The 24,647-nt window shown below is 43.8% G+C and overlaps 3 protein-coding genes across 4 annotated transcripts; 2 read left to right on the forward strand and 1 right to left on the reverse strand.

The window, feature by feature from the left end:
- Positions 1 to 955: 955 nt before the first annotated feature.
- On the forward strand, positions 956 to 2,770 carry ccndx (cyclin Dx). The gene is made up of 4 exons (XM_067232080.1): positions 956 to 1,189; positions 1,294 to 1,509; positions 1,785 to 2,093; positions 2,621 to 2,770. The coding sequence occupies exons 1-4, from the start codon at positions 956 to 958 to the stop codon at positions 2,768 to 2,770; spliced, it is 909 nt and encodes a 302-aa protein (XP_067088181.1).
- A 1,750-nt stretch (positions 2,771 to 4,520) lies between these two features.
- Positions 4,521 to 15,601, reverse strand: LOC136939626 (zinc finger protein 91-like). Of its 2 annotated transcripts, none has more exons than XM_067232201.1 (2): positions 14,133 to 15,601; positions 4,521 to 6,392 (listed from the first exon to the last, which is right to left on the reverse strand). In XM_067232201.1, exons 1-2 carry the CDS (start codon positions 15,487 to 15,489, stop codon positions 5,044 to 5,046), a joined length of 2,706 nt encoding a protein of 901 aa, XP_067088302.1. In that variant the 5' UTR covers positions 15,490 to 15,601; the 3' UTR covers positions 4,521 to 5,043. The 2 variants fall into 2 exon arrangements, with proteins under 2 accessions (XP_067088302.1, XP_067088306.1); XM_067232205.1 differs by having other exon boundaries at positions 4,521 to 6,085; positions 14,078 to 15,601.
- Positions 15,602 to 17,645: 2,044 nt separating this feature from the next.
- On the forward strand, positions 17,646 to 22,836 carry LOC136938939 (zinc finger protein 845-like). Its single transcript, XM_067231830.1, has 2 exons — positions 17,646 to 17,683; positions 20,736 to 22,836. Exon 2 carries the CDS (start codon positions 20,892 to 20,894, stop codon positions 22,767 to 22,769), a length of 1,878 nt encoding a protein of 625 aa, XP_067087931.1. The 5' UTR covers positions 17,646 to 17,683; positions 20,736 to 20,891; the 3' UTR covers positions 22,770 to 22,836.
- Positions 22,837 to 24,647: the final 1,811 nt, after the last annotated feature.

The raw sequence follows: 24,647 nt of genomic DNA on the forward strand, positions 1-24,647 counted from the left end.
TGTCAACAAACTATCTTCTCCTTTCTTCTCCATTCCCATTGTCAGAGTTTGGAGATGACCTTTTCTCTCCTCCTCTCGTTCTCCACTTCTTTTCACTGCGACGACAAGCTGTTGCTCGATCCCTGAGGGCCACTCCCTCTCTTGTCTGCTCCCTCCTCCCCTCCCCCCTCCTCTCCCCCCTCATCTCCCCTCCCCTCTCTCTCCCCTTCTCATTCTGCCTCTCTCCACCTGTTGATGCCATTGTTGCACAGACAGCATTGTTGTGCTTTTATTATTCTCTGTCACTCACTATGTCACCTCCCCTCTCTCTTTCAGTCCTCCCCCGTCCCGCCCTCCCCGCCCCTCTCCCTGCATGACGGGTATAAGACCCCAGGGGGTAGAAGTGCAGGGTGAAATTCACCACCAGAGCTCCACAGAGTCCCCACAGTCCTGAAGAGTGAGGAGTGAGGAGGAGCACCAGGACACCACCGAGGTCTGGAGTAGCTGCAGATTCCACTGATCCCACTTCTCTGCTCCTGTAACCAGGCCTGCCACAGCTGGGCCTCTGCTCCTGTAACCAGGCCTGCCACAGCTGGGTCTCTCCTCCTGTAACCAGGCCTGCCACAGCTGGGTCTCTCCTCCTGTAACCAGGCCTGCCACAGCTGGGCCTCTCCTCCTGTAACCAGGCCTGCCACAGCTGGGTCTCTCCTCCTGTAACCAGGCCTGCCACAGCTGGGTCTCTGCTCCTGTAACCAGGCCTGCCACAGCTGGGTCTCTCCTCCTGTAACCAGGCCTGCCACAGCTGGGTCTCTGCTCCTGTAACCAGGCCTGCCACAGCTGGGCCTCTGCTCCTGTAACCAGGCCTGCCACAGCTGGGTCTCTGCTCCTGTAACCAGGCCTGCCACAGCTGGGCCTCTCTCCGTCTCTCTGAGCAGCAGGAGAAGCACTCCCACCTCTGGGAGGCCGTGTGTAAAGCATGTCTGTGTCTCTGTGGTGCGAGGAGGAGGAGGGCCAGAGCCAGGCCCAGGAGCAGGACTCAGCCAGGGGGGAGGCCACGCTCCGAGCCCGCTGGGACCCCAGCGTGTCTGGGCAGCGTGTCGTCCAGAGACTGCTCCAGCTGGAGGAGAGGTACCTGCCTTCCCCCCTCTACATCGCCCTCGTTCAGAGAGACCCCCAGCGCAGAGAGGAGCTTGCCAAGTGGGCCATGGAGGTAGAAACCTTCCCTGTATCAGTCTTTATATTTCAGTTTCAGTTTCCCCGGTCGTGTCATATCCTGTCATGGTCGCTTTCAAACCCTGTGACTCTCCTTGGCAGGTGTGCTGCGACTGCAGCCTGGACGAGGCGGTTTTCCCCCTGTGTGTCTCTCTGCTGGACCGCTATCTCTCAGCCACCCTGTCGCTGCCCGTGTCTCCCTACTGCCTGGCTGCCGCCTGCGTCCTCATCGCCTCCAAACTCACGGAGAGCCACAACGTCAGCGCCGACGCCCTCTGCGCCGCGGCGGACCACAGCTTCCTGCCGTCCAGCCTGCGGGTGAGTCGGACGCTAGCCATGTGTACGGACCCCAGGGCTCACCACGGTGACACCCTGGTGGCCATGGGTACGGACCCCAGGGTCGCCACGGTGACACCCTGGTGGCCATGTGTACGGACCCCAGGGTCGCCACGGTGACACCCTGGTGGCCATGGGTACGGACCCCAGGGGTCCAGCTCCCAGTTTCCGCCCGGCTTGTTTCCATGTTTTGATGTGGATCCTTCTCCTGTGGAAAACAGCCACGATGAAGCCTGTGTGTCTCTTCCCACCGTCAGGAGATGGAGCGGGTGGTTCTGGGGACCCTCCGCTGGGACACGGCAGCCGTCACCCCTCAGGACTTCATCCCTCACTTCCTCCCCGCTTTCGAGCAGAGGACGGAAGGAGACACCGGGGCGTTGGTCTCCACGCTGCGTCGCCACGGTGACACCCTGGTTGCCATGTGTGTTTGCGACTCCCGTTTCCTGGGAGCCCCTCCATCCCTGCTGGCTGCCGCTGCTCTAGACTCCGCCCTCCGGGGGCTGGGTCACCAGGGAGCGGAGCGGACAGCTCACTCCACACTGGCACGGCTCTGCCAGGCTGACGAGGTGAGTCCTCTGAACCGCTTCCAGGAGAGAAAACCACAAACTAGCAACATTTCACTAGGATCGAATGAAACCTTATATTATTATGTTAGTAAGTGGGTATTTTAAGTGTTTCTAACCGGTTTGGGAACGATAATGTTTAGGTGGAACGTAAAACCAGAAACGTTTAAAAAAATACAGATTGTGTTCGGAACGAAGCGACTGAATAAGAGATGGTGGTTTGAAGTCCTGAGCCTCAGCTTGTGCCTGTGTGTGCTGCATCAGTACTGGACCGGCTCAACTAGAAACTTGTGTTGGTGGATTTGGTGCATGCGATTTGAAGCAGGTTGAGATGGTGAGATGGATGAGGTGACTGAGCTGGGAACAGTCTCAGCATGATGGTTAGAGCTGGGAACAGTGTCAGCATGATGGTTAGAGCTGGGAACAGTGTCAGCATGATGGTTAGGGCTGGTAGATGCTGTTTATCTTTGTGTGTGTGTTGTACAGTCATGAGTTTTGAATTCAACCCTGGATCTTGTTTTCCACCGCAGGTGGTTCTGCAGTGTTACAGTGAGCTGATAGACGCTGCCCTCACACAGCGTCTGGGAAGCGGACCTCAGAGCAACAGAGAGGAGAAGGAGGGAGAGATGGAAGATGAGAGAGCAGGCACTCCAACTGATATGAGAGAGGTCGATTTTTAAACATTGAAATACATGTAGCAGTTGATGTGCAGATCAACCAAAATGTACTTGAGTTCATCAGTCAGACTGATGTAAATTCACAATTGTGACCTCAATGTAGCTGTACGACTTTTTGATGTTTTGAAATGACTTTATTGTTATTTAATTGTTCTTTATTTATCATCGATATTTCTTGTTGTAATTGCCATATTTATTATCTTTTTACAATTCTGATTTGACATTTTTGCAATGTGTTTCATGCTATTTATTGATTAATTTATGATGTGCAATTACACTGTGTTAAATTATTTAAATTCATTATTATTTATGTGTTTGTGTGACAAGGCATCAATTTAAGAGTTATATACAAATCTATTTTTCAAAATAATTAAAGATATTCACTCTACATGTGTAAAATAATTTCTACAAGAAGAAGTGTCTAAAACAAATGGGAGTCAGATGGCTGAGCGGTGAGGGAGTCGGGCTAGTAATCTGAAGGTTGCCAGTTCGATTCCCGGTCATGCAAACTGACATTGTGTCCTTGGGCAAGTCACTTCACCCTACTTGCCTCGGGGGAATGTCCCTGTACTTACTGTAAGTCGCTCTGGATAAGAGCGTCTGCTAAATGACTAAATGTAATGTAAATGTAAAACGGCAGGTATATAACACTCATCTCCTACCAGACCATTTCTGTTTCAGAACGTTGTTCCATCCAAGTCTATTTGTTAGTTTGTACCACAAATCTATATGCAAAGCAGAAAAATCCCTGCCTACCTAAATGCCTCAGAAACGATCAAGTCTGTGACAGGGTGAAGAGGAGGTATCGTAGACCTCGTACCCCTTCATAGGGACATTGCCCTGGATAAACCCACAAACACGTCATTTCTGTGTATCGCCAACCTGTTACTTAATATGGTAAATATATATATAATGTAATATTTACGATTACAGGTAAGAACGATATATATATGGTAAATATATATATAATGTAATATTTATGATTACAGGTAAGAACGATATATAAATGTATCGATCCCCCGACCTGTAGTTTTTACCTCTTTTGGGGGGGTCCGAGCCTTAATCGGGAGGGGGGGGGGGATTTGTGAATCGATGCGAATCACTAGAAGATTGAATCGTGATTCATATGTGAATCGATTTTTCCCCCACCCCTACTATGTACATTCAACTCATCAGAAGGGAATTAAGAGGAAGTTTGATGCAATAATGTTACACACATACTTAAGATGGCAGACACACAGTTAGTTGGATGAGCACAAGGTACATTCTATGCTCAGAAAAACATGCCTCTGGAAACAAACATGTTCAAAATGTCATGAAATACAGTTGTAAAAGCTTTAGTCAGTAACTTCTGTTCCATGCTGATAAGAAACGTGGAAAAAATCTCTTCCCCATTAAGGTGAATTGTCACAAATAAATTATCCACCAAGACAGAGTAGGCAAGATAACGTTATTTGTATATCATCTTTCTAATCAGTCCAAGGCCTTTACATTGATAAAATACAACAAAGCTAACAGTGATTGGAACCAAACTGTAGGGGGTTTAATAGTGGCCAAAACCAATTCCCCTATGATTTAAAGGAAGAGGGGAAACTGAACAGTGTTTTAACATTAACCACATTATGTCAATACCAATGGAAATTACAGTTATTTAACTCTATGGGTTAAATCAGAGCAAGAATGGTCAAAGTATGGTTAAATGAAATATACATTTAATAACATTTTAAATGAATGAAATCAATTACAAGGCAAACATGTTACAATATAAAGGTTTTAAATCTTACCAACTCTACCTTGATTATTGTAAATAAGAGAGAGTGAGTAAGAGTTGAGCAAGGAGAATGAGAAGGACAAGCCATTGCTGAGGAGAAGTTCTCATGAGATCAAGAATCCACAGAACAATGCTTCACAATTCCCTTTAAGCACAAGAACCTATCCAACCACATCTTGACCCTTATCAACATATGACTAGCAATGCTACAGTAAAAAGCGACAACAAAGCGATTATAAGGAACGATGCAAATCAATGAAAACACTCAAAGCATCATGAAACTATCAGCACTACAATGTAGTAAACAACAATAAAAAAATAATGTGTGTGTACTGTCATGTTGGACTGTAGATCTGGTGTTACTGCATGTGCTGTCATGTTGGATTGTAGATCTGGTGTTACTGCATGTGCTGTCCCAGTAGGTGTAGGCCAGTAGTTCTTCCAGCTGTGGGTCATACAGAAGTTCTCTTAGGTGGTGACTGCTGGGACAGCTTGGCCCTAGACATCACTGCTTTGGTTTGTTTTTATTGTGGATACGCAGGTGACTCTTCAGATGGTCATTTCTTTTACATGAATAGTCACAGTGAGAGCAGCTGTAGGGCTTCTCTCCAGTGTGGGTTCTTCGGTGAACTGTGAAATGGCCAACCTGGCCAAAGGTTTTACCACAGAGGTCACAGCTGTAAGGCTTCTCTCCAGTGTGGATTCTGCTGTGAACTTTTAATTGGCCAGATTGACTAAAGGTTTTCCCACAGAGGTCACAGCTGTAGGGCTTCTCCCCAGTGTGGATCTTGCGGTGAAGGCTGAGAATACTAGCCTGGCTAAAGATTTTATCACAGAGGTCACAGCTGTAGGGCTTCTCTCCAGTGTGGATCCTGCTGTGAAGAGTGAGAGTACCTGCCTGGCTAAAGGTTTTATCACAGAGGTCACAGCTGTAGGGGTTCTTTCCAGTGTGGGTCTTGCGGTGATATCTTAAATGGCCAGCCTGGCTAAAGGTTTGACCACAGAGGTCACAGCTGTAGGGCTTCTCTCCAGTGTGGGTCTTGCAGTGAGATCTTAAATTGCCAGCATGGCTAAAGGTTTTATCACAGAAGTCACAGCTGTAGGGCTTCTCTCCTGTGTGGGTCTTGCGGTGAGATCTTAAATTGCCAGCATGGCTAAAGGTTTGACCACAGAGGTCACAGCTGTAGGGCTTCTCTCCAGTGTGGATCCTGCTGTGAAGAGTGAGAGTATCTGCCCGACTAAATTTTTTCCCACAGAGGTCACAGCTGTAGGGCTTTTCTCCAGAGTGGATCCTGCTGTGAAGGCTGAGAGTACCAGCCAGCCTAAAGGTTTTACCACAGAGTTCACAGCTGTAGGGCTTTTCTCCAGTGTGGATCCTGCTGTGAAGGCTGAGATTACCAGCAAGGCTAAAGGTTTTCCCACAGAGGTCACAGCTGTAGGGCTTCTCTCCAGTGTGGATCCTGCTGTGAAGAGTGAGAGTATCTGCCCGACTAAATGTTTTCCCACAGAGGTCACAGCTGTAGGGCTTCTCTCCAGTGTGGGTCCTGCTGTGAAGAGTGAGAGAATCTGCCCGACTAAATGTTTTCCCACAGAGGTCACAGCTGTAGGACTTCTCTCCAGTGTGGATCCTGCTGTGATTTCTGAAAGTAGAAGAGTCCCTAAAGGTTTTCCCACAGAGGTCACAGCTGTAGGGCTTCTCTCCAGTGTGGATCCTGCTGTGAAGAATGAGAGAATCTGCCCGACTAAATGTTTTCCCACAGTGGTCACAGCTGTAGGGCTTCTCTCCAGTGTGGATCATCATGTGCTGCTTGAGGTTACTGGATGAGGAAAGGCTCTTCCCACAGGTGTCACACTGATGTGTCTCCATAACTCAGGTCTCTTTGTTCTCTGTCTGGTCTCTCTGGGTCCTGTCTGGTGTCTAGTCTCTGGAAGCTTGTTTCTCTCTGGTTGAGTCTCTCTGTAGTCTCTCTGCTGTTCTCTGGAAGAAGAAAACAGCAGACATATATTTAAAAGGTAATTATACGTTTTTTTCATTCAAGTTTGAAGCAAGTTACAATTGGTGTAAAGCAAAGCAGAAGCAAAACAGAAGCAAGCAGAAGCTGATATCATTTCATACTGGATCATTTATATAGAAGCAGAAGCTCATATTTCATATTGGATCCTTAATATTGAAGCAGAAGCTCATATCATTTTATATGGGATCATTTGGCTGAAATATTGAAAAACATTTAACAGCTGATCTTAACCTTCCTATCATTTATTTTATTCTGATACACAAATCTATCCCTGGATAATTGAGTCTAGTTAATTGTAGTTGAGCGCACGGACAAAATCGTTTCACGGTTTGGTTAGAGCTAAACCTTCATCAGTGGAGCTCCTCGGGGGAGGAAGAGGAGGAATCGAATTCACCTCCCTGGCACAGTAAATTTGTTTGTGTAAACTTACTTGGCGAATAAAGCTGATTCTAAGAAATGGATGAACTTATCAAACGTAGTTTTACCTACAATGACCCTAATACGCAGTCGTCCTCCTCAGTCGCATTTCATGAAATTAAAAATAGTGAAACTTTTGAAAAGTTTATCTAAAAAAATGTTACAGTTTTTCTCCATTGCTTTGGCTCAATTCTTGAAACAGAAATTACATTCTCTCAGCTCTAAGTGCATTGGGCAATATAGCCTATATGGTTCAGCACAACTACATAGATCACCTTCAAAAGGTCATATCTCATCCAAAACAGTTAACTCATGCTTCAAAACCAAATCATTTTCTCATATAAATAGTCAGTGCCCCCAAAATGAAAAGTTCCTTCTCGATTGCTTTGGCCCATCTCTCAAGAAAAAAGAGGACATTCTCAAAGCTTTAAATACATTTGCCAAAATAACCTAGATGGTTCAGCAAAACACCATGGCACACCTACAAAGGGTCATCTCTCTCCTAAAACAGACCACTCATCAGTCAAAACTAAATCCTTTTCTCATACAAATAGTCAGTGCCCCCAAAATGAAAAGTCCCTTTGGCATTGTGTAAACACTGCAGGTCAAAATGTTTAGATGTTTTGTCAGTATGGCAGTGGACCTTAGAAATATCCCTTGTGCACTGTGCTACAGTTACTGTAGTAGATGTTTTCTTTCCAGAATACTATGTGTCTTCAATCTACCCAGACGCTCCCATGTTACCCCGCTCCTCATCTCTCTCCACTGGCTTCCCATCACGGCCCGTATCAGATTCAAGACCCTGGTACTGACCTTCCGAGCGGTGAACGGGACTGCACCCTCCTCTAGCCTTACACCCCCACCCGATTCTGTGCATTCTATGTTTGAACATGTCCAGATACTGTATTTAAGCACTCTTGTAAGAGAGAGTCTTCACTCATGCTAGCCACTCTGTTGAGGATTGGTGGCATGAGCCGACGTCGAGCTAATAAAACCGAGTCAACCCTTTTTATAATTGTCGTGACTCTTTCCGGCCTGCCTGCTGAGATATGTCATCCTTACAGGGAGTACAAAGGTACTTAGGATTGATTTGCTGGACCTGATGTTAGTTTCCTCCAGGAACACAATGACACTTATTGAGGGACTTGTTGCTCTTGTTGGTTAGTTCTAACTGATTTACTGTAACTTGTTGTACTCGCTGTGAATTATATTACGTATTGTTGCTTGCTTTCCTACAGGTACACTCTTGCACTTGTGAGGTTCATGTTGCTTACATGTAATTGTAACTTGTTTAGTAACTACATGCTCTTATGTTTCTTCCCATTGGCACTTATTTGCTTTTCACAATGTATGCTTCATGTTTTGGCTACCCACAATGTTTTTTGGGCTAACTCGTTGTTTATGATCATTGACCTATGCACTTTTGTAAAGCTCTCTCTTGGAAGTCACTTTGGATAAAAGCGTCTGCTAAATGAATACATATAAAATGTAAATGTGTATCAAACAGAAAAAAGATTACAGTAATTCAAGAGTAGCCTACAAGGTTTCACATCACATATTGCACTCACACTGCTATGGAAATTATTACTGTAATTGCCATACATCGTGGTTACTGTAACAGGAAACTTGTACAGCACAATATACTGTCATACAATAAGAACATCAAAACTAACATTATGTATAACCTACACTAACAACACATACAGTAAGAAAGTAAAGCAAAGCTGGAGTTTCACTAGTTGTCGTCCTCACTCCTGCAACAGGGGAAGAATCGTTGTGCATGCTGCAACCATCCCCTACACTGATCTGCTGTGACATCATCACAAGCAGCATCCATTGCCTGGAGCAGGGACCTCTGGTTTTGAGCCCGATGCTCATAGACCCTCCACCTCCATGCAAAAAAAAACTTCTCGATAGGATTGAGGAATGGGGAGTAAGGTGATAAGAGCACCATCAGCATTCTTGGATGGGCAGTGAACCCTGATGAGTGGGCCACGGTGGAAGCTTACATTGTCCCACACAATGACAAATGTATGCAAGTGAGGCCCTACCAAACCCCTCTTATGTAGAGGGATAAGATCGGAGTGCAGGCGGTCCAAGAACACCAGGTGCTTCTGGGTATTGTATGGGCCAAGACTGGGAATGTGGGTGACTACACCTTTCTCTGAAAGCATGGCAGCACACATGGTGATGTTGCCCCTGAGCTGGCCTGGGACAAGCTCTATATATTTGATGGCTGCATTTATACTCCTGGATAGCTCCTGTCAGCTAACTAAACTTACTGTGTGATTGGTGATCGGATGTGTCTCCTTGTTTAGTAAAGTTCTAGTTGCACCTGACAAAGACTGTAAGCAGATCCAAGAGATCCATATTACAGTATATACCATGATGTTTTTCATGGTATTATGTGCCTGAAAGATTTTGACAGTGGAGTGAACTATTGTGCAGGTGATGATGTACACAAGGAAATTATGCCAACATGTTTTGCAGAGAATAACCACTTGACTGAGAAGCAACAGTCAGTTTATACCAGCAAGATATATTCAATTGGTAATTGGCCTAACTGAAGGCAATTGTACTTAACCGTTTCAAAGATGTGCTAAATCATTTGAAATTTGTGCAAACTGTAGGCAATTGCACTTGTCATTTACGAGGATGTGCTAATACAATTGCAATTTGATTAAAGGAATGAAAAATTCCAATCGGTTGTGAACAAGTGCCCAGTGGTTTGGAGGTTTGCACGTGTTGTTTTGAGAATGTCATTTCTGTTTCGTGAAATGAGCCAAAGCAATGGGGAAAAACTGTAAACTAAAATGACAGAATAAGATGTATAGTGTTATGGAGACTAGCTATGTTCTCTGGTAAGAAATTCTTAGAAGCCACTGTGGTGCATCTGATTAAAATGCCTGAGACATGTACAATCCAAAGTTGAGGTTTAAAGTTGAGAGCGTATTAGGTTATATTTGCTTGTGTGTGTGTGTGTGTGTGTGGTTCTGCAAAGAAACAGAATACAACAGAGATACTTAGCAACCATACTAATAGGCATCTCACAATAAGGCTAGTGACAACCTAACATTAATAATAGCAATATTCTCACATTAAGTTCTAACATTACTGAAGTGACACTACTTCCTACATTATTCACGTAGTCTATCATATTCTAGCTGCTAAACAGCACAGGTAATCGTTAAACGTCACTAGTTAGCTAACAAAGATTACGTCCGGATTTATAATGTAACCGCGACACCGGCATCAATTGAATATACACCCGCGATTATAAAACTTCAATGGCGTGTCTAACAAGCACAGACCGATAACAGCATAAGTAAACATAACAAATGAGCATTATAAATACATACAGGTATCTGAACGCACACAATTCCAACACTCTCACTCAAATCCTTAAACTGAAAGTCAACACCATATACTTCTGTATAGTCAGTCCACTGATCTGCTATTCATAGATGCCACTTACGTCACTTCCAAACAGACCGCCGCCATATGCACTACCGATCTCGCCCAGTATGGCCGCCCACACTGCCGATTTCAATGAGAAAGTCAGACAGAGATATGTTGGAAAAAAATCAACTTGAAGCTCCGATCCTTAGCCTATTTGTTACCCACAGTTTTCTTTGGTTCCTTATTATCTGCCCCAGGCTTGTCCCAATTGGCTTTCCATGACAGAGCTAGCTATAAACACTTACCTTGTACATAACCCTCCCCATACAGTGGGGATTGCTTGAAGGCTTTCAAGAGTACGGATGTTTATCAGTATGCTGTGGCTGGATGGGTGAATGACGTGAAAGTGCGGCACATGGCCACCAAGGACTTATATTTAATCATGGGAAAGTTATTTATTATTTGAAAGAAATCAAATGTATGTTTTTGGTCGTAGTTTACTCTGACTAGGTAGCGAGTTGTTAGCTAAGTGGCTAAGAGCTAGCTAGCACTCATCTTAGTGCCACTTAAGCTCACGGCTAGCTGTCATTAATCTTGACAATGTTCTTTAATTTCAGATGCAGGGCTTGAAATTTTGAGGCACTTTGAGGCACTTACGTTCTATGCACAAAAGTCATTTGTCCGAAACCTTTAAATAGCCTGACCTAGTGAAACGGTCAAAACTAGCCTGGCTAACGGAGGTCGCTTTCTCAGGCAAATGACGAATGAAACAGGCTCGGTTAAAGAAATCCAATATTCTGGCTATCTTCGATAGGCTCGTATCTACCAAAAGCAGTCCTCCCTGACGTTTGTGGTGTAGAATGGAGTGAAATACAACATTGTGAACACTGCCAGTGAGCGCCCGAGTCTGACTCTGAGGCTAACGTCAAAACCGGGGGACCAAGGCATGGCTGCCGCCTACTACTATGCGGGCGACGCATTCTCACTCAAATTGCAAGACTTTCGTGACCCAAATCAAAATTCTGATGCGACAGATCAATGGGGAATCGCGTTCTCTCTTAAAGGCTGTCCTCCTCGACCTGAGCAGAATTCACCGAGATGAACTTCACCGAAACAGAGGGAAAAAGCAGGCATATTGCAGGAATTTCTAAGGCCGAGTAGGTAGGTAAGATGGCTGCGCAAAGCTACAGTGACGTCATGTGAATCAAATCAATTCCCGCCACTGGGTACCATCAGCGCGAGCATCCCCAGACTGCACTCTGATTGGCTGTACAAGTGGAGCCATAAGGGGGGCATGCATAGATATATACAAAGGCTAGATCAGAGCCTGTTTAAGGATATATTAGACATTCTCTGGCTATATGTCTTACGGCGGAGTCTAGAACGTCCGCACATGGCGGCCATCTTGCTACAGTCAACTCGCTCACCCATAACATTGTGTTGGTGCTACAACACAATGTCCTGATAGGCTGCGGTCTATCAGGACCAATACCTCACGCCACAAAAACAGTTTCTTCCCTTCCGCTGTTGGCCTCTTCAACAAGGCTAAGGGACCACACTGACTCAAATGACTTATTGCTTAAAACACTCTGCTTTTGCACTGCACCACAACATGGTATCTTGTACATTTGTATTTTTTGTAATATTTGTATTTTTGTATTGTAATTTACGGCAACTTATATTTATCCCACTTAGTACTGCTAGTTTATGTACCCTTAGTATAGTTAGTCCACATATTTAAATTTTAGGTATATGTTTATTGTATGCACCTTCCTGCCAAAGCAAATTCCTTGTCTGTGCAAACTTTCATGGCGAATAAATCCCTTTCTGATTCTGATTCTGACATGTACTTTTTAAATAACCATAACTTACTAAATTTTCAACCGATTTTTTTACGGTTTGGTTTGTTATCAACGTCAGAGATGTCGATATGCCACTGCATACTTATGAATAATTGTTTTTTTTTATATAGAATATAAGTATGCAGTGGCATATGACCCAGCACCAGCGAAAGGGCTGTTCACGTGCAGTCTAAGGGGCAAACCATCAGTCCTTTGCAACATGTAGCCTAATCATAATGAGAAAAGGTAGAAACCCAATAGGTGGCTTTTAACTTGAAAAACAGATCAAATGTAAAGCACCACACATTTCCCGTTACATACCTCCAGCTTGATTCCAAACTTTGCCTGCAGTGGTGAGAAAACTAGGGAGGTAAACAGACACCGTCGCTTATTTTTGACGTCACTTTTTACCCCCACCGCAAACGAGCCTCATCGAACCAACACACAAATATACAGCAGCTGAACGGAAGAATTGAAATCGACTAGGTAGGGTAAGAAAAATTACGACAACAACATCGATTAGTAATACTGTTGATGGTAACTTGTTGAAAGAAACATCTTGCCCAATAGACCAGCAAACAGATTGTTTTATGACACTGTGATTGGGTCCGTGTACTTTGCGGTCAATGGATTTTCGTTTTGAAATTTGAAAACCAAAATCCCGATTACCATTTAGAAATAGGAAAACAAAAAACGCAGACCCGTTATCTGATTGTATTTGATGTGCTTAAACATGGGAAATCGGGAATTAAAAGTGTGTGGAAATCTTCTTTCTCAATTTTGTTATTTTACCTTTCCTTTGTATATTGTGTGACACTGTGTGTGTTAATCAATAGGTGTGTTCGACTTCATGCAGCACCGGCAGCCGGCTGCCTTGAAGTTGAGAATGCCATTGGCTGTTTCAAGTCAGCCGGGCTGCAGGCGACGCCGGCGCTGCATGAAGTCGAACGCACCTATTGTTTGTGGTTGTGTTATGCAGCAACACAACCAGCTGCCCCATGTTGGGACAATAGAGTTCTACTTGCTTGGTTACACACACACACACACACGATTGTGATAGTAGAGTTGTACCACATTGTCCTCCAGGGGCTGCTGGGTGCCCGGGGAGAACTTGTGGTCTCAACTGCAGACTGCTCACTCTATTGTTATCTGATCAGTTTTAGAACTGCTCCTTGCTGCAAGAACAAAAGATAAAGACAAGCTTTCCTGAACTCAGACCTTCATTTAATAACAATACAGTAAAGAATAAGATTCCACAATATCACCACAAACATCGAGACATTACTTCATAACAGAGGTCCTTACATGCACAATGGTTTAGCCAGGTGTCATGATTGTAGGCCTCAGAGTGCGAATTATACAATAACAATCGGGGGAGGGTCAACTTCAGGACGTAAAGTAATATTTACGATTACAGGTAAGAACGATATATAAATGTATCAACACCCCCAACCTGTTGTTTTTATCTCTTTTGGGGGGGTCCAAGTCTTAATTAGGGTGGCAAAAACCCCCCTTAATTCGAACCCTGGTAGGCCTAAGTCACCATAGAGCGTTTACCGGGATTCTACTAGAGCCCGACCGATAAAGGATTTTTAAGGCAGATACCGATACAAATATTTGGTGATTTAAAAATCCGATATTCCGATATCGGCCGATATAAAAAAATATTTAAAAAATCCAGAAACGCGTAACAAAACAAACTGATTTCCCTAACAGTAGTTATTTGTAGTTTACATTTAGTCACTTTTAGCAGAAGTTCTTATCCAGAGCAACTAAGTACAGGGACATTCCCCAAGGCAAGGGTGACTGCTGGGACATCTTGGCCCCAGACTTCACTGCTTTGGTTTGTTTTCTATTGTGGATACGCAGATGCCTCTTCAGATTGCCATTTGTTTTACATGAAAAGTCACAGTGTGGGCAGCTGTAGGGCTTCTCTCCAGTGTGGGTCCTGCGGTGAAGGCTGAGATTACCAGCCTGGCTAAAGGTTTTACCACAGAGGTCACAGCTATAGGGCATCTGTCCAGAGTGGATCCTGCTGTGAACTGTTAATTGGCCAGCCTGGCTAAAGGTTTTCCCACAGAGGTCACAGCTGTAGGGCTTCTCCCCTGTGTGGATACTGCGGTGAGACCTTAAACTTCCAGCCTGGCTAAAGGTTTGACCACAGAGGTCACAGCTGTAGGGCTTCTCCCCAGTGTGGGTACTGCGGTGAGACCTTAAACTGCCAGCCTGGCTAAAGGTTTTATCACAGAGGTCACAGCTGTAGGGCTTCTCCCCAGTGTGGGTACTGCGGTGAGTCCTTAAACTGCCAGTCTGGCTAAAGGTTTTATCACAGAGGTCACAGCTGTAGGGCTTCTCTCCAGTGTGGGTCCTGCTGTGAAGAGTGAGAGTATCTGCCCGGCTAAAGGATTTACCACAGAGGTCACAGCTGTAGGGCATCTCTCCAGTGTGGATCCTGCTGTGAACTGTTAATTGGCTAGCCTGGCTAAAGGTTTTCCCACAGAGGTCACAGCTGTAAGGCTTCTCTCCAGTGTGGATCCTACTGTGAACTGTTAATTGGCCAGAGTGCGTAAAGGTTTTACCACAGAGGTCACAGCTGTAAGGCTTCTCCCCAGTGTGGATCCTTCTGTGAACTGTTAATTGGCCAGAGTGACTAAAGGTTTTACCACAGAGGTCACAGCTGAAGCGTTTTTCTCCAGAGTGGATATACATGTGGCTTTTCAGATGGCTGTTTGTTGTACAACTATACCCACAGAGGTCACAGCTGTAGGGCTTCTCTCCTGTGTGGATCTTGCGGTGAGATTTTAAATGGTTAGTCCGGCTAAAAGTTTGAGCACAGATGTCACAGCTGTAGGGCTTCTCTCCTGTGTGGATCCTGCTGTGAGCTTTTAAGTTGCAAGAATGGTTAAAGGATTTATCACAGAGGTCACAGCTGTAGGGCTTCTCTCCTTTGTGGATCCTGCTGTGACGTTTTAAACTGCCAAGATGTCTAAAGTTTTTACCACAGAGGTCACAGCTGTAGGGCTTCTCTCCTGAGTGGATCCTGCTGTGCTCTCTGAAACTGCGAGCCTGGCTAAAGCTTTGACCACAGAGGTCACAGCTGTAGGGCTTCTCTCCTGTGTGGATCGTCATGTGCTCTCTGAAACTGCGAGCCTGGTTAAAGGTTTTACCACAGAGGTCACAGCTGTAGGGCTTCTTTTCAGTGTGGATCATCATGTGCTGCTTGAGGGTCCTGGATGAGGCAAGGCTCTTCCCACAGGTGTCACACTGATGTGTCTCCATAACTCAGGTCTCTCTTTGTTCTCTGTCTGGTCTCTCTGGGTCCTGTCTGGTGTCTAGTCTCTGGAAGCTTGTTTCTCTCTGGTTGAGTCTCTCTGTAGTCTCTCTGCTGTTCTGTAGAAGAACAGAACAGCAGGCTAAGTTCTGTAGAAGAACAGAACAGCAGAGATATATATATATATATTTTAGTTAATTATACGTTTTTGTATTTAAGCTTGAAGCCAGTTACAATTGGTGTGAAGCAAAGCAGAAGCAAAACATAAGCAAGCAGAAGCTCATATAATTTCATAAGGGATCATTTATATGGCTGAAATATTGTGAAACACTTCCCTCTCCCCCAATTCATTTCAACAGCTGATCTTAACCTTCCTATCATTTGATGTATTCTGATAGACAAATCTATTCAGTGCCTAGCTCTCCTCATACAACCTTTCCATGCTTAGATTCTGTGGGTCTCTAGTTCCTTAGTTGGAGGTATTATTCTGACTTCCTCCCCCCTTACAGAGAGAGCGAAAGGGAGAACTTACCAGTTGTCTTTTCTTGGGAGAATATATCCTAACTATGGGCCTCATTCACCAAATGTTCTTAAGAACAAATTTGTTCTTAAACCCCATTTACGCAGTTTTCACGAAGATTCTGGCATTCCCCAATGTTTTCTTGTTTGGGATTTGTTCTTAGGTAAGAACAGAATTTACACACACCCAAGAGCACTCTTACACACAATTGAGAGCTGACATGTTTGTGCAAAATAAGTAGTTATATCGTTTTAGTCCATTCTAATTTAAAATTGAATATTTCTCTCCTTTATAATTTTGCAACTAATAATTGTCATTATTTTACACAATTCTTTTTTTTGTTTGTTGTAATAAATACACACTACGCTTACACTTCTGCTAATTTGTAAAGCACTTTGAATTACCATTGTGTATGAATTGTGCTAGGCCTATTATAGGCCTACACTGAGCTACCTCAGCTACACTGAGGTGATTGAACCAGCACACTGCCTGGTCACTCGCGCTGTTTCTTGAGTTGTATTGGGCACTTGTCACTCGCGCTGTGTTTATTGAGTGAATTTTGACTAGATGGCAGTCATTGTAATACTGTGTGTGATATTACCTGCCATAAAGTCAACATTTATGTGTATCGCCAACCTGTTACTGAATGAATATGAAATATATTGTAATATTTACGATTACAGGTAAGAACGATATATTAATGTATAGACCCCCCCCGACCTGTGGTTTTTACCTCTTTTGGGGGGGGGGGGGGGGGGGGTCCGAGCCTTAATCGGGGGGGGTCAAACCCCCCGTAATTCGCACACTGTCTCATGGTACTCTGATGGATACGTCACAGTGACCTAGCCTCGGCGCAATCTCAAATTGGACAAAAAGTCTAACCAATTCACTGCTTCATGTCAGCCGGCTGAGGCGATGCATGAAGTCAAACACCTAATCAAAAGCATGTCGACTTTCGTATCGCGTCCCTGTAGTGGACACGCACTGTAGGGCCATTGTAGGTTAAAAATAAATCTGAGCCGGATGAGGGCGGGTAATATTCTGAATATTTGTAAATTCCGAAGAAAAACTTCGGAATTTCTCCAAGAACATAAAGTCAGCAATTTGCAAGAAATAAGTAGCCTAGCCTTTGTGTCAAGTCACTTTGCATGTTCAACCTCATCACACCACAGACGCCGCCGATTGCCATAGGCTACTATGTCTGAATAATATAATGTAATGTATCGAATTCACCTCCCTGGCACAGTAAATTCCTTGTTTGTGTAAACTTAGCCTACTTGGCGAATAAAGTTGATTCTAAGAAATGGATGAACTTATCAAACTTAGTTTTACCTACGATGACCAAATACGCAGTCGTCCTCAGTCACATGTCATGAAAATAAAAATAGTGAAACTTTTCAAAAGTTGTTTAGATTAAATGACAGAATAAGATGTGTAGCCTAATCATAATGAGAAAAGGTAGAAACCCAATAGGTGTCTTTAAACTTGAAAAACAGCTCAAATGTAAAGCACCACAGTTCAGTGTACATACCTCTAGCTTGATTCACAACGTGGTGAGAAAACTAGGGAGGTAAACAGACACTGTCGCTTAATTTTGACGTCACTTTTTACCCCCACCCCAAACAAGCCTCATCGAACAGACAAACATACAGCAGCTGAACAGAAGACTTGAAATTGACTTGGTAGGGTAAGAAACATGACCATAACAACATTGATTTGTAATACTGTTGAGGGTAACTTGTTGAAAGAAACATCTTGGCCAGTAGACCAGCAAACAGTTTTATGACACTGCGATTGACTATCCAACGTAGGCTAGCTGCTTACACACAGTAGGCCTAGATATTTTACTGACTGCAGCTTCCTTTTCACCGCAATGCTGAAGAAACACATATACTCTTTGTGCAGTTTAACGTCAGTTTTCGTCAGACAAAAGAAAGTGTTTGTCATGGTGCGTCTTTTGATTGTGAGATTTTCGTACAACAATGATCGTTATGTGAAATACATGTGCTGAAATGTTGAGGGCATTGGTAACTCGTGAGGTGTCCTTTCAATTAAATTATATTTAATATATTATTCCCAAAATGTCTAAGCAAGACAGAACTTGCATGATCAATGTGGGATGATACCTTAGCTCCATCATTGTCGATTACAGCCAAGTAGTTAAGGAGTCTGTTATTCCTGTAGCGCCTAGCGGTGATTTGCTTTCAGCATGCAAGTAGAACACTGGGCTTTGTGAAATGCACCCCCCTCTATTGTCTGTTCTGTATATCCCAGCATCAAATGATTTTTAGTGTACACTGAGGGCACAAGTATGAGTAACCACAGTAAGTTTCAGGCATGTAACACTTTCCTAGTCAGTGTTAGCAGGGAGTGCATTGCACTTACATCAAATGGAAAACAAGGCCTGTCTTGAGGCCCCCTGCATACGTTTCTTCCCTTCTACTCCAGCATTATGTACATTTTAATAGCGTACATTTAATACCAATACATTTGTATGTAGGCTATAGGGTGACAGGTCTGAAATCAGAATAGTCCATGGTAGGTGTGGGATTATTATGTTTTATTTCTTCATTTATTTCATTGACTTAAACAATAAGAGTAATATTTCCTATCTTAAAAAAGGATTTGATGGTGAGAAAATTTCTTTTGATGTTGATAGTTGATACATCGTTTTTAGTACTTGTCTTTTGTAGGCTATAGGCATGTGAACCTTTGGTCCCTTTTCAGGACAGCTGATAGCCTATTCTGGATCAGAAGGCTGTTGTTTTCGACCTGTCTGAGTAACCCACCCTACGCGCAGGTTAACTGCATTAAAATCGCAGGCCTTTGAACCTATACATTAGTATGAAGAGCCATGTGAAATACTTTGAACCAGCTACACAAAATACATTTCCTTTGGTAATCATACTTTCCTCAGAATGCGATGTCGTGGAGCAAGAATGTTGGTTCGCGTTCGTTACTATACGGTTTGAATGACGAATTTTAAGGATTTTGTGTTGAAAATAGCATCTGATATTTACACAGATAACCAACATTCTTCTCTAGAATTCTATAACAAAGACAGTATAATGTGAGACTTCTGTCTCCCCTTCGTTTGGTTGCGATATCAAGACGAAATCCTTCACTCTTTGATTCGCGCGCGCTCCCGCGAGGGGGTGCCAATCCAGTCATGCATCGGGTGATACAACACCGGAAGTTTCCCGAGAGTGGCAGTTCTTCCCATATTAGACATTCTCTGCCTTTACCTTATCCCTAACATTGTCAAGACATGAGAACAGTGTCCCCTGGTCACAGTTTTCGATACTTCACCGCTTTCGGTACAACACCAGGGGGTGTTCCATAGAGCCTGACCGATATATCGGCTATAACTATCGGTATCGGCATTTATAATGGCCGATAAATGAATATTGTTTTATTTTATTTATTTTATTGTGTTTTTGTTCAAAGGACTTTAAGTTTCATATCTTAAGTTTGTATTTTTATACTTGCATTTATGAATAATTTTGGCACATATCTCTCCATATTTATTCACCAAGTAAATTTACACAAACAGAGAATTTACTGTGTTATTATAGGAGCAAAGTCCAAATTCATATTCCTTGATCCTATGTATGGTGCAAGAGAATGGGATTGTACACATGGAAAAACACTAGGCCAGAAGTCCTTACAAAACGTGCACGTTTTATTGCCCCAAAAAATTAAAGGCAGGGTAGGCAATGTCGTTCAGAAGCACTTTTTGTCATATTTGCAAAAATTAACAATTCCAAAATCTGTAGGCTTTGCAATACTGTAATAAACACGACCAATCATAAAGGGGTACCCTGACTATTGATTGGACGGGCTACCTGTCTGTCAACCTACGTACCTGCGTGCACTAGTTTTGTGGGAGTGGCTTTGAAGGGAGGAGGTGGGATATACAGAAAATAACAGGCAATTTATATTAATTTCCATAACTCAAACACACAAATCATTGAATTGGCTCTTACAAATAGTATATATCATTATATTATTCAGGCATAGTAGCCTATGGCAAGCGGTGACGTCTGGTGTGATGAGGTTGACCATGCTAAGTGACTTGAGCCCCAAAAAAACACAAAGGCTATTTTCCCACTTTTTTCTTGCAAATATTCGGAACATTACCCCCCCCCGGCTCCAAAGAGAAGGAAGTTCCTCCACCGAGGAGCTCCACTGATGCAGGTTTAACTCTAATAAAACCATGACATGATTTTGTCCGTGAGCTCAACTACAGTTAATTGAAGACTCAACTAACCAGGAATAGATTTGTGTATCAGAATAGAAACAATTAAAGGAAGGTTAAGATCAGCTGTTGGAATTCATTGGGGGAGAGGGAAATGTTTCACAATATTTCAGCTATATAAATTATCCCATATGAAATTATATGAGCTTCTGCTTGCTTCTGCTTTGCTTCACACCAATTGTAACTCATTCAAGCTTGAATCCAAAAACGTATGATTAACTCAAAATATATTTGATTCAAGAGCGTTTGACTTTCCTTAGGCCTTAAGATTCTAGAAACAACATTATAAAGAGGAGTTGTTCGCTGCATGCAGTTGTCATCACAGTGTTGTGTGTTTCTCCAGACAAAATACACGGGAGAAACACACTGCTGACCAAATGATCAACAATACATGTGCAGAGTGGATATTATGACGCAAAAAATATTCCCTTTTTGTGAAGGCTGAATGTTCACTAACTTGGAACTGTTTCCTCCAGATCCTCTGTTGGCCAGTAATACTTGATCGTGGGCGGAGACTAGACAGTGGGAGACTTCTTGCAGAGAGACTCAACCAGAGAGAAACAAGCTTCCAGAGACTAAACACCAGACAGGACCCTGAGAGACCAGACAGAGGACAAGGAGTGACCTAAGTTATGAAGACACATCAGTGTGACACCTGTGGGAAGATCCTTTCCTCATCCAGTAGCCTCAAGCAGCACATGATGATCCACACTGGAGAGAAGCCCTACAGCTGTGACCACTGTGGGAAAACCTTTAGAGACTCTTCTTGTTTCAGAGGTCACAGCAGGATCCACACTGGGGAGAAGCCATACAGCTGTGACCTCTGTGATAAAACCTTTAGCCAGACAAGTACTCTCACCCTTCACCGCAGGATCCACACTGGAGAAAAGCCCTACATTTGTGAACTCTGTGGTCAAACCTTTAGAAAGGCAAGTATTCTCACCCTTCACTGCAGAACCCACACAGGAGAGAAGCCCTACAGCTGTGACCTCTGTGGTAAAACCTTTAGACAATCTTGCCAATTAACAGTTCACAGCAGGACCCACACAGGAGAGAAGCCCTACAGATGTGACCTCTGTGATAAAACCTTTAGCCAGGCTAGCCATTTAAGATCTCACCGCAGGACACACACTGGAGAGAAGCCCTACAGCTGTGACCTCTGTGGTAAAACATTTAGTAAATCTAGCCAATTAACAGCTCACAGTAGGATCCACACTGGAGAGAAGCCCTACAGGTGTGACCACTGTGGAAAAACCTTTAGCCAGGCTGGTACACTCAGGCTTCACAGCAGGATCCACACTGGAGAAAAGCCCTACAGCTGTGACCTCTGTGGGAAAACCTTTAGCCAGGCTGGTACTCTCAGGCTTCACTGCAGTTTCCACACTGGGAAGAAGCCCTACAGTTGTGACCTCTGTGATAAAACCTTTAGACATGCTAGCAATTTAAGATCTCACCGCAAGACCCACACTGGGGAGAAGCCCTACAGCTGTGACCTCTGTGATAAAACCTTTAGACAATCTGGCCAATTAACAGTTCACAGCAGGACCCACACTGGGGAGAAGCCCTACAGCTGTGACCTCTGTGATAAAACCTTTAGACAATCTGGCCAATTAAAAGCTCACAGTAGAATCCACACTGGAGAGAAGCCCGACAGCTCTGACCTCTGTGATAAAACCTTAAGCCAGGCAGATACCCTCACCCTTCACAAAGGGATCCACACTGGGGAGAAGCCCTACAGCTGTGACCTCTGTGGGAAAACCTTTAGCCGGGCTGGCCGTTTAAGATCTCACAGCAGGATCCACACTGGGGAGAAGCCCTACAGCTGTGACCTCTGTGATAAAACCTTTAGCCAAACTGACAGTTTAAGATCTCACCGCAGGACCCACACTGAGGAGAAGCCCTACAGCTGTGACCTCTGTGGGAAAACCTTTATCCGGAAGGCTAATCTCAGCCTTCACCATAAGATCCACACTGGGAAGAAACCCTACAGCTGTGACCTCTGTGATAAAACCTTTAGCCAAGCTGACAGTTTAAGATCTCACCGCAGGACCCACACTGGGGAGAAGCCCTACAGCTGTGACCTCTGTGGGAAAACCTTTAGTCATGCTTCCAGTTTCAGATATCACAGCAGGCTCCACACTGGGGAGAAGCCCTACAGCTGTGACCTCTGTGATAAAACCTTTAGCCATGCTTCCGGTTTCAGAGTTCACAGCAGGATCCACACTGGAGAGAAGCCCTACAGCTGTGACCTCTGTGGTAAAACCTTTACCCAGAGTGGGGTTTTCAAAGCTCACCGCAGGACCCACACTGGAGAGAAGCCCTACAGCTGTGACTCCTGTGGGAAAACCTTTAGCCGGGCGTCCTATTTCAGAGTTCACAGCAGGATCCACACTGGAGAGAAGCCCTACAGCTGTGACCTCTGTGGGAAAACCTTTATCCGGAAGACTAATCTCAGCCGTCACCGCAAGATCCACACAGCCACACATGTAAGGACTTCTGTTATGAATTAATGTCTAGATGTTTGTGGTGGTGTTGTGGAATCTTATTCTTTACTGTATTTTTATTAAAGGAAGGTCTGAGGTGAGAAAAGCTTGTCTTTATCTTTTGTTCTTGCAGCAAAAAGGAGTTCTAAAACAGATCAGATAACAATCTAGTCTGAGTGAGCAGTCTGCAGTTGGGTACTGTTGGACGATGAGAACACTGTGCACTATCTATAGTTCAAGTCATCTGTATTTGTGTGTTTCACTGACATTTTAAGCACCAACTGCATCACAGGCACTGTGCACTAGTCTCTGCCAGGAATATGTTTGTGTACACATTAGAATGGGTTTAGTTGTGTGGTGTGCAATGTATAAATCTGTGTTGTACGATATTTGAGATGATTAACTGAACTCCTTCACATACATGTCCATGTGGACATGTATGTGAAGGGTTAAGGAACAGTGTGAAATACCCCCCAAAAATCATTCTATGACCCCTTTAAAATGGGAGAGGCCCCGGTGACTTGAAGTTCTCTGAAGGGAGGCTCACTGTCTTACACTTTGAAAACCCTGGTTTAAAGGAAGAGGGGAAACTTTATGGGTTAAATCAGAGCAAGAATGGTCAAAGTATGGTTAAACGAAATAGACATTTAATAACATAAAATGAATGAAATCAATTACAAGGCAAACATGTTCACAATGGCAAGAGTCTTTGGCAATCACACTTTGCCAGAGAAGCAGCACCTCAAACCCACACGTCTCCAGGCATCGCTCCAGTTTCTTCCATCGGTCATTATGATTTAGCCTAATCCGTATTGTGATCATTATAATCCAGAAAACAAATGTTGATTCTTCATCAACATTGTCAACAGTAATAATAATTAGTAACTAGAGAGTACAATTCAAAATACAAAAAGTGAAGTGTAGCATGTCCCTGTACTTACTGTAAGTCGCTCTGGATCCAGCCTCTGTTAAAATGACTAAATGTACTGTACATGTAGAATGAACCTATATGACTTAAACGTCACCTTAAGTTTTTCCCTTCTACAGTAGTGATATTTCCAAGCATTTAGCCCACTCATATTGCATTCATTCATTAAGAACCACCTTTGAAACAAGCTGAACCCCCTTGAAACAAGCTTTTCTAAGTAACAACGTTCTCACCGGCAGTATTACTATTAACTAACTAAATTAGATGGAATTGCGATTGAAACAGTACCATCTGCTAACTGAAAATATGCCCCCAAAAAACGTAAATAAGCTTGACATTTATTTGGGCGGAAATGGCTAATTCAAAAGAAGTTTGCTGGAAGCGATCATTGTCAGTAACAATGCCAAATACGACCATTTGATCTTAGACTAGAGCCCTGCACGGTGGAGAAGCTGACCTCAGTAAATTGTGCTACGAGCAAGCTAGCCTACTGTAGCTGCTGTTGCTAGCCAAACTTAAGGGGATTGTTTGACTGCGCCGGAAATAAAAAAAACGTTTCTTTTGACATCAAGTTTAGGCTGTGGCATTGAAGACAGCTACGCACCACACAAGCTTGAGTTTAAATACATTATTTAATGTGACATTACTTACTGTACATGCAAGTTTTGATTTGCTTAAATGTAACCATGTGCTGCTAGTACACCACGGCACGATACTCGCTGTGCAACAGCATATCTATGCACACTGTAACCATGCTAACGTGTGCTGACGTTATGACGTAGGCTAGCACTGAGTACCCTTTGTTGACAAAAGGCACTTTTGTCAACAAAGGAGTTGGGAGTGTGACACACTCCCCCGTCCTGCAGGTGCAGACAATCCGCACACTGGTGGGGCCCCTGGGGGAGGGAGGGGGAGGGGGGGGGGGCAGGGTTAGAAGTACTCATAAACCATGAAAACAAGAGCTGAACACACACATG

The sequence above is a fragment of the Osmerus mordax genome, chromosome 3 (genome assembly GCF_038355195.1).
Source record: "Osmerus mordax isolate fOsmMor3 chromosome 3, fOsmMor3.pri, whole genome shotgun sequence".
NCBI classification, from domain to species: domain Eukaryota; kingdom Metazoa; phylum Chordata; class Actinopteri; order Osmeriformes; family Osmeridae; genus Osmerus; species Osmerus mordax.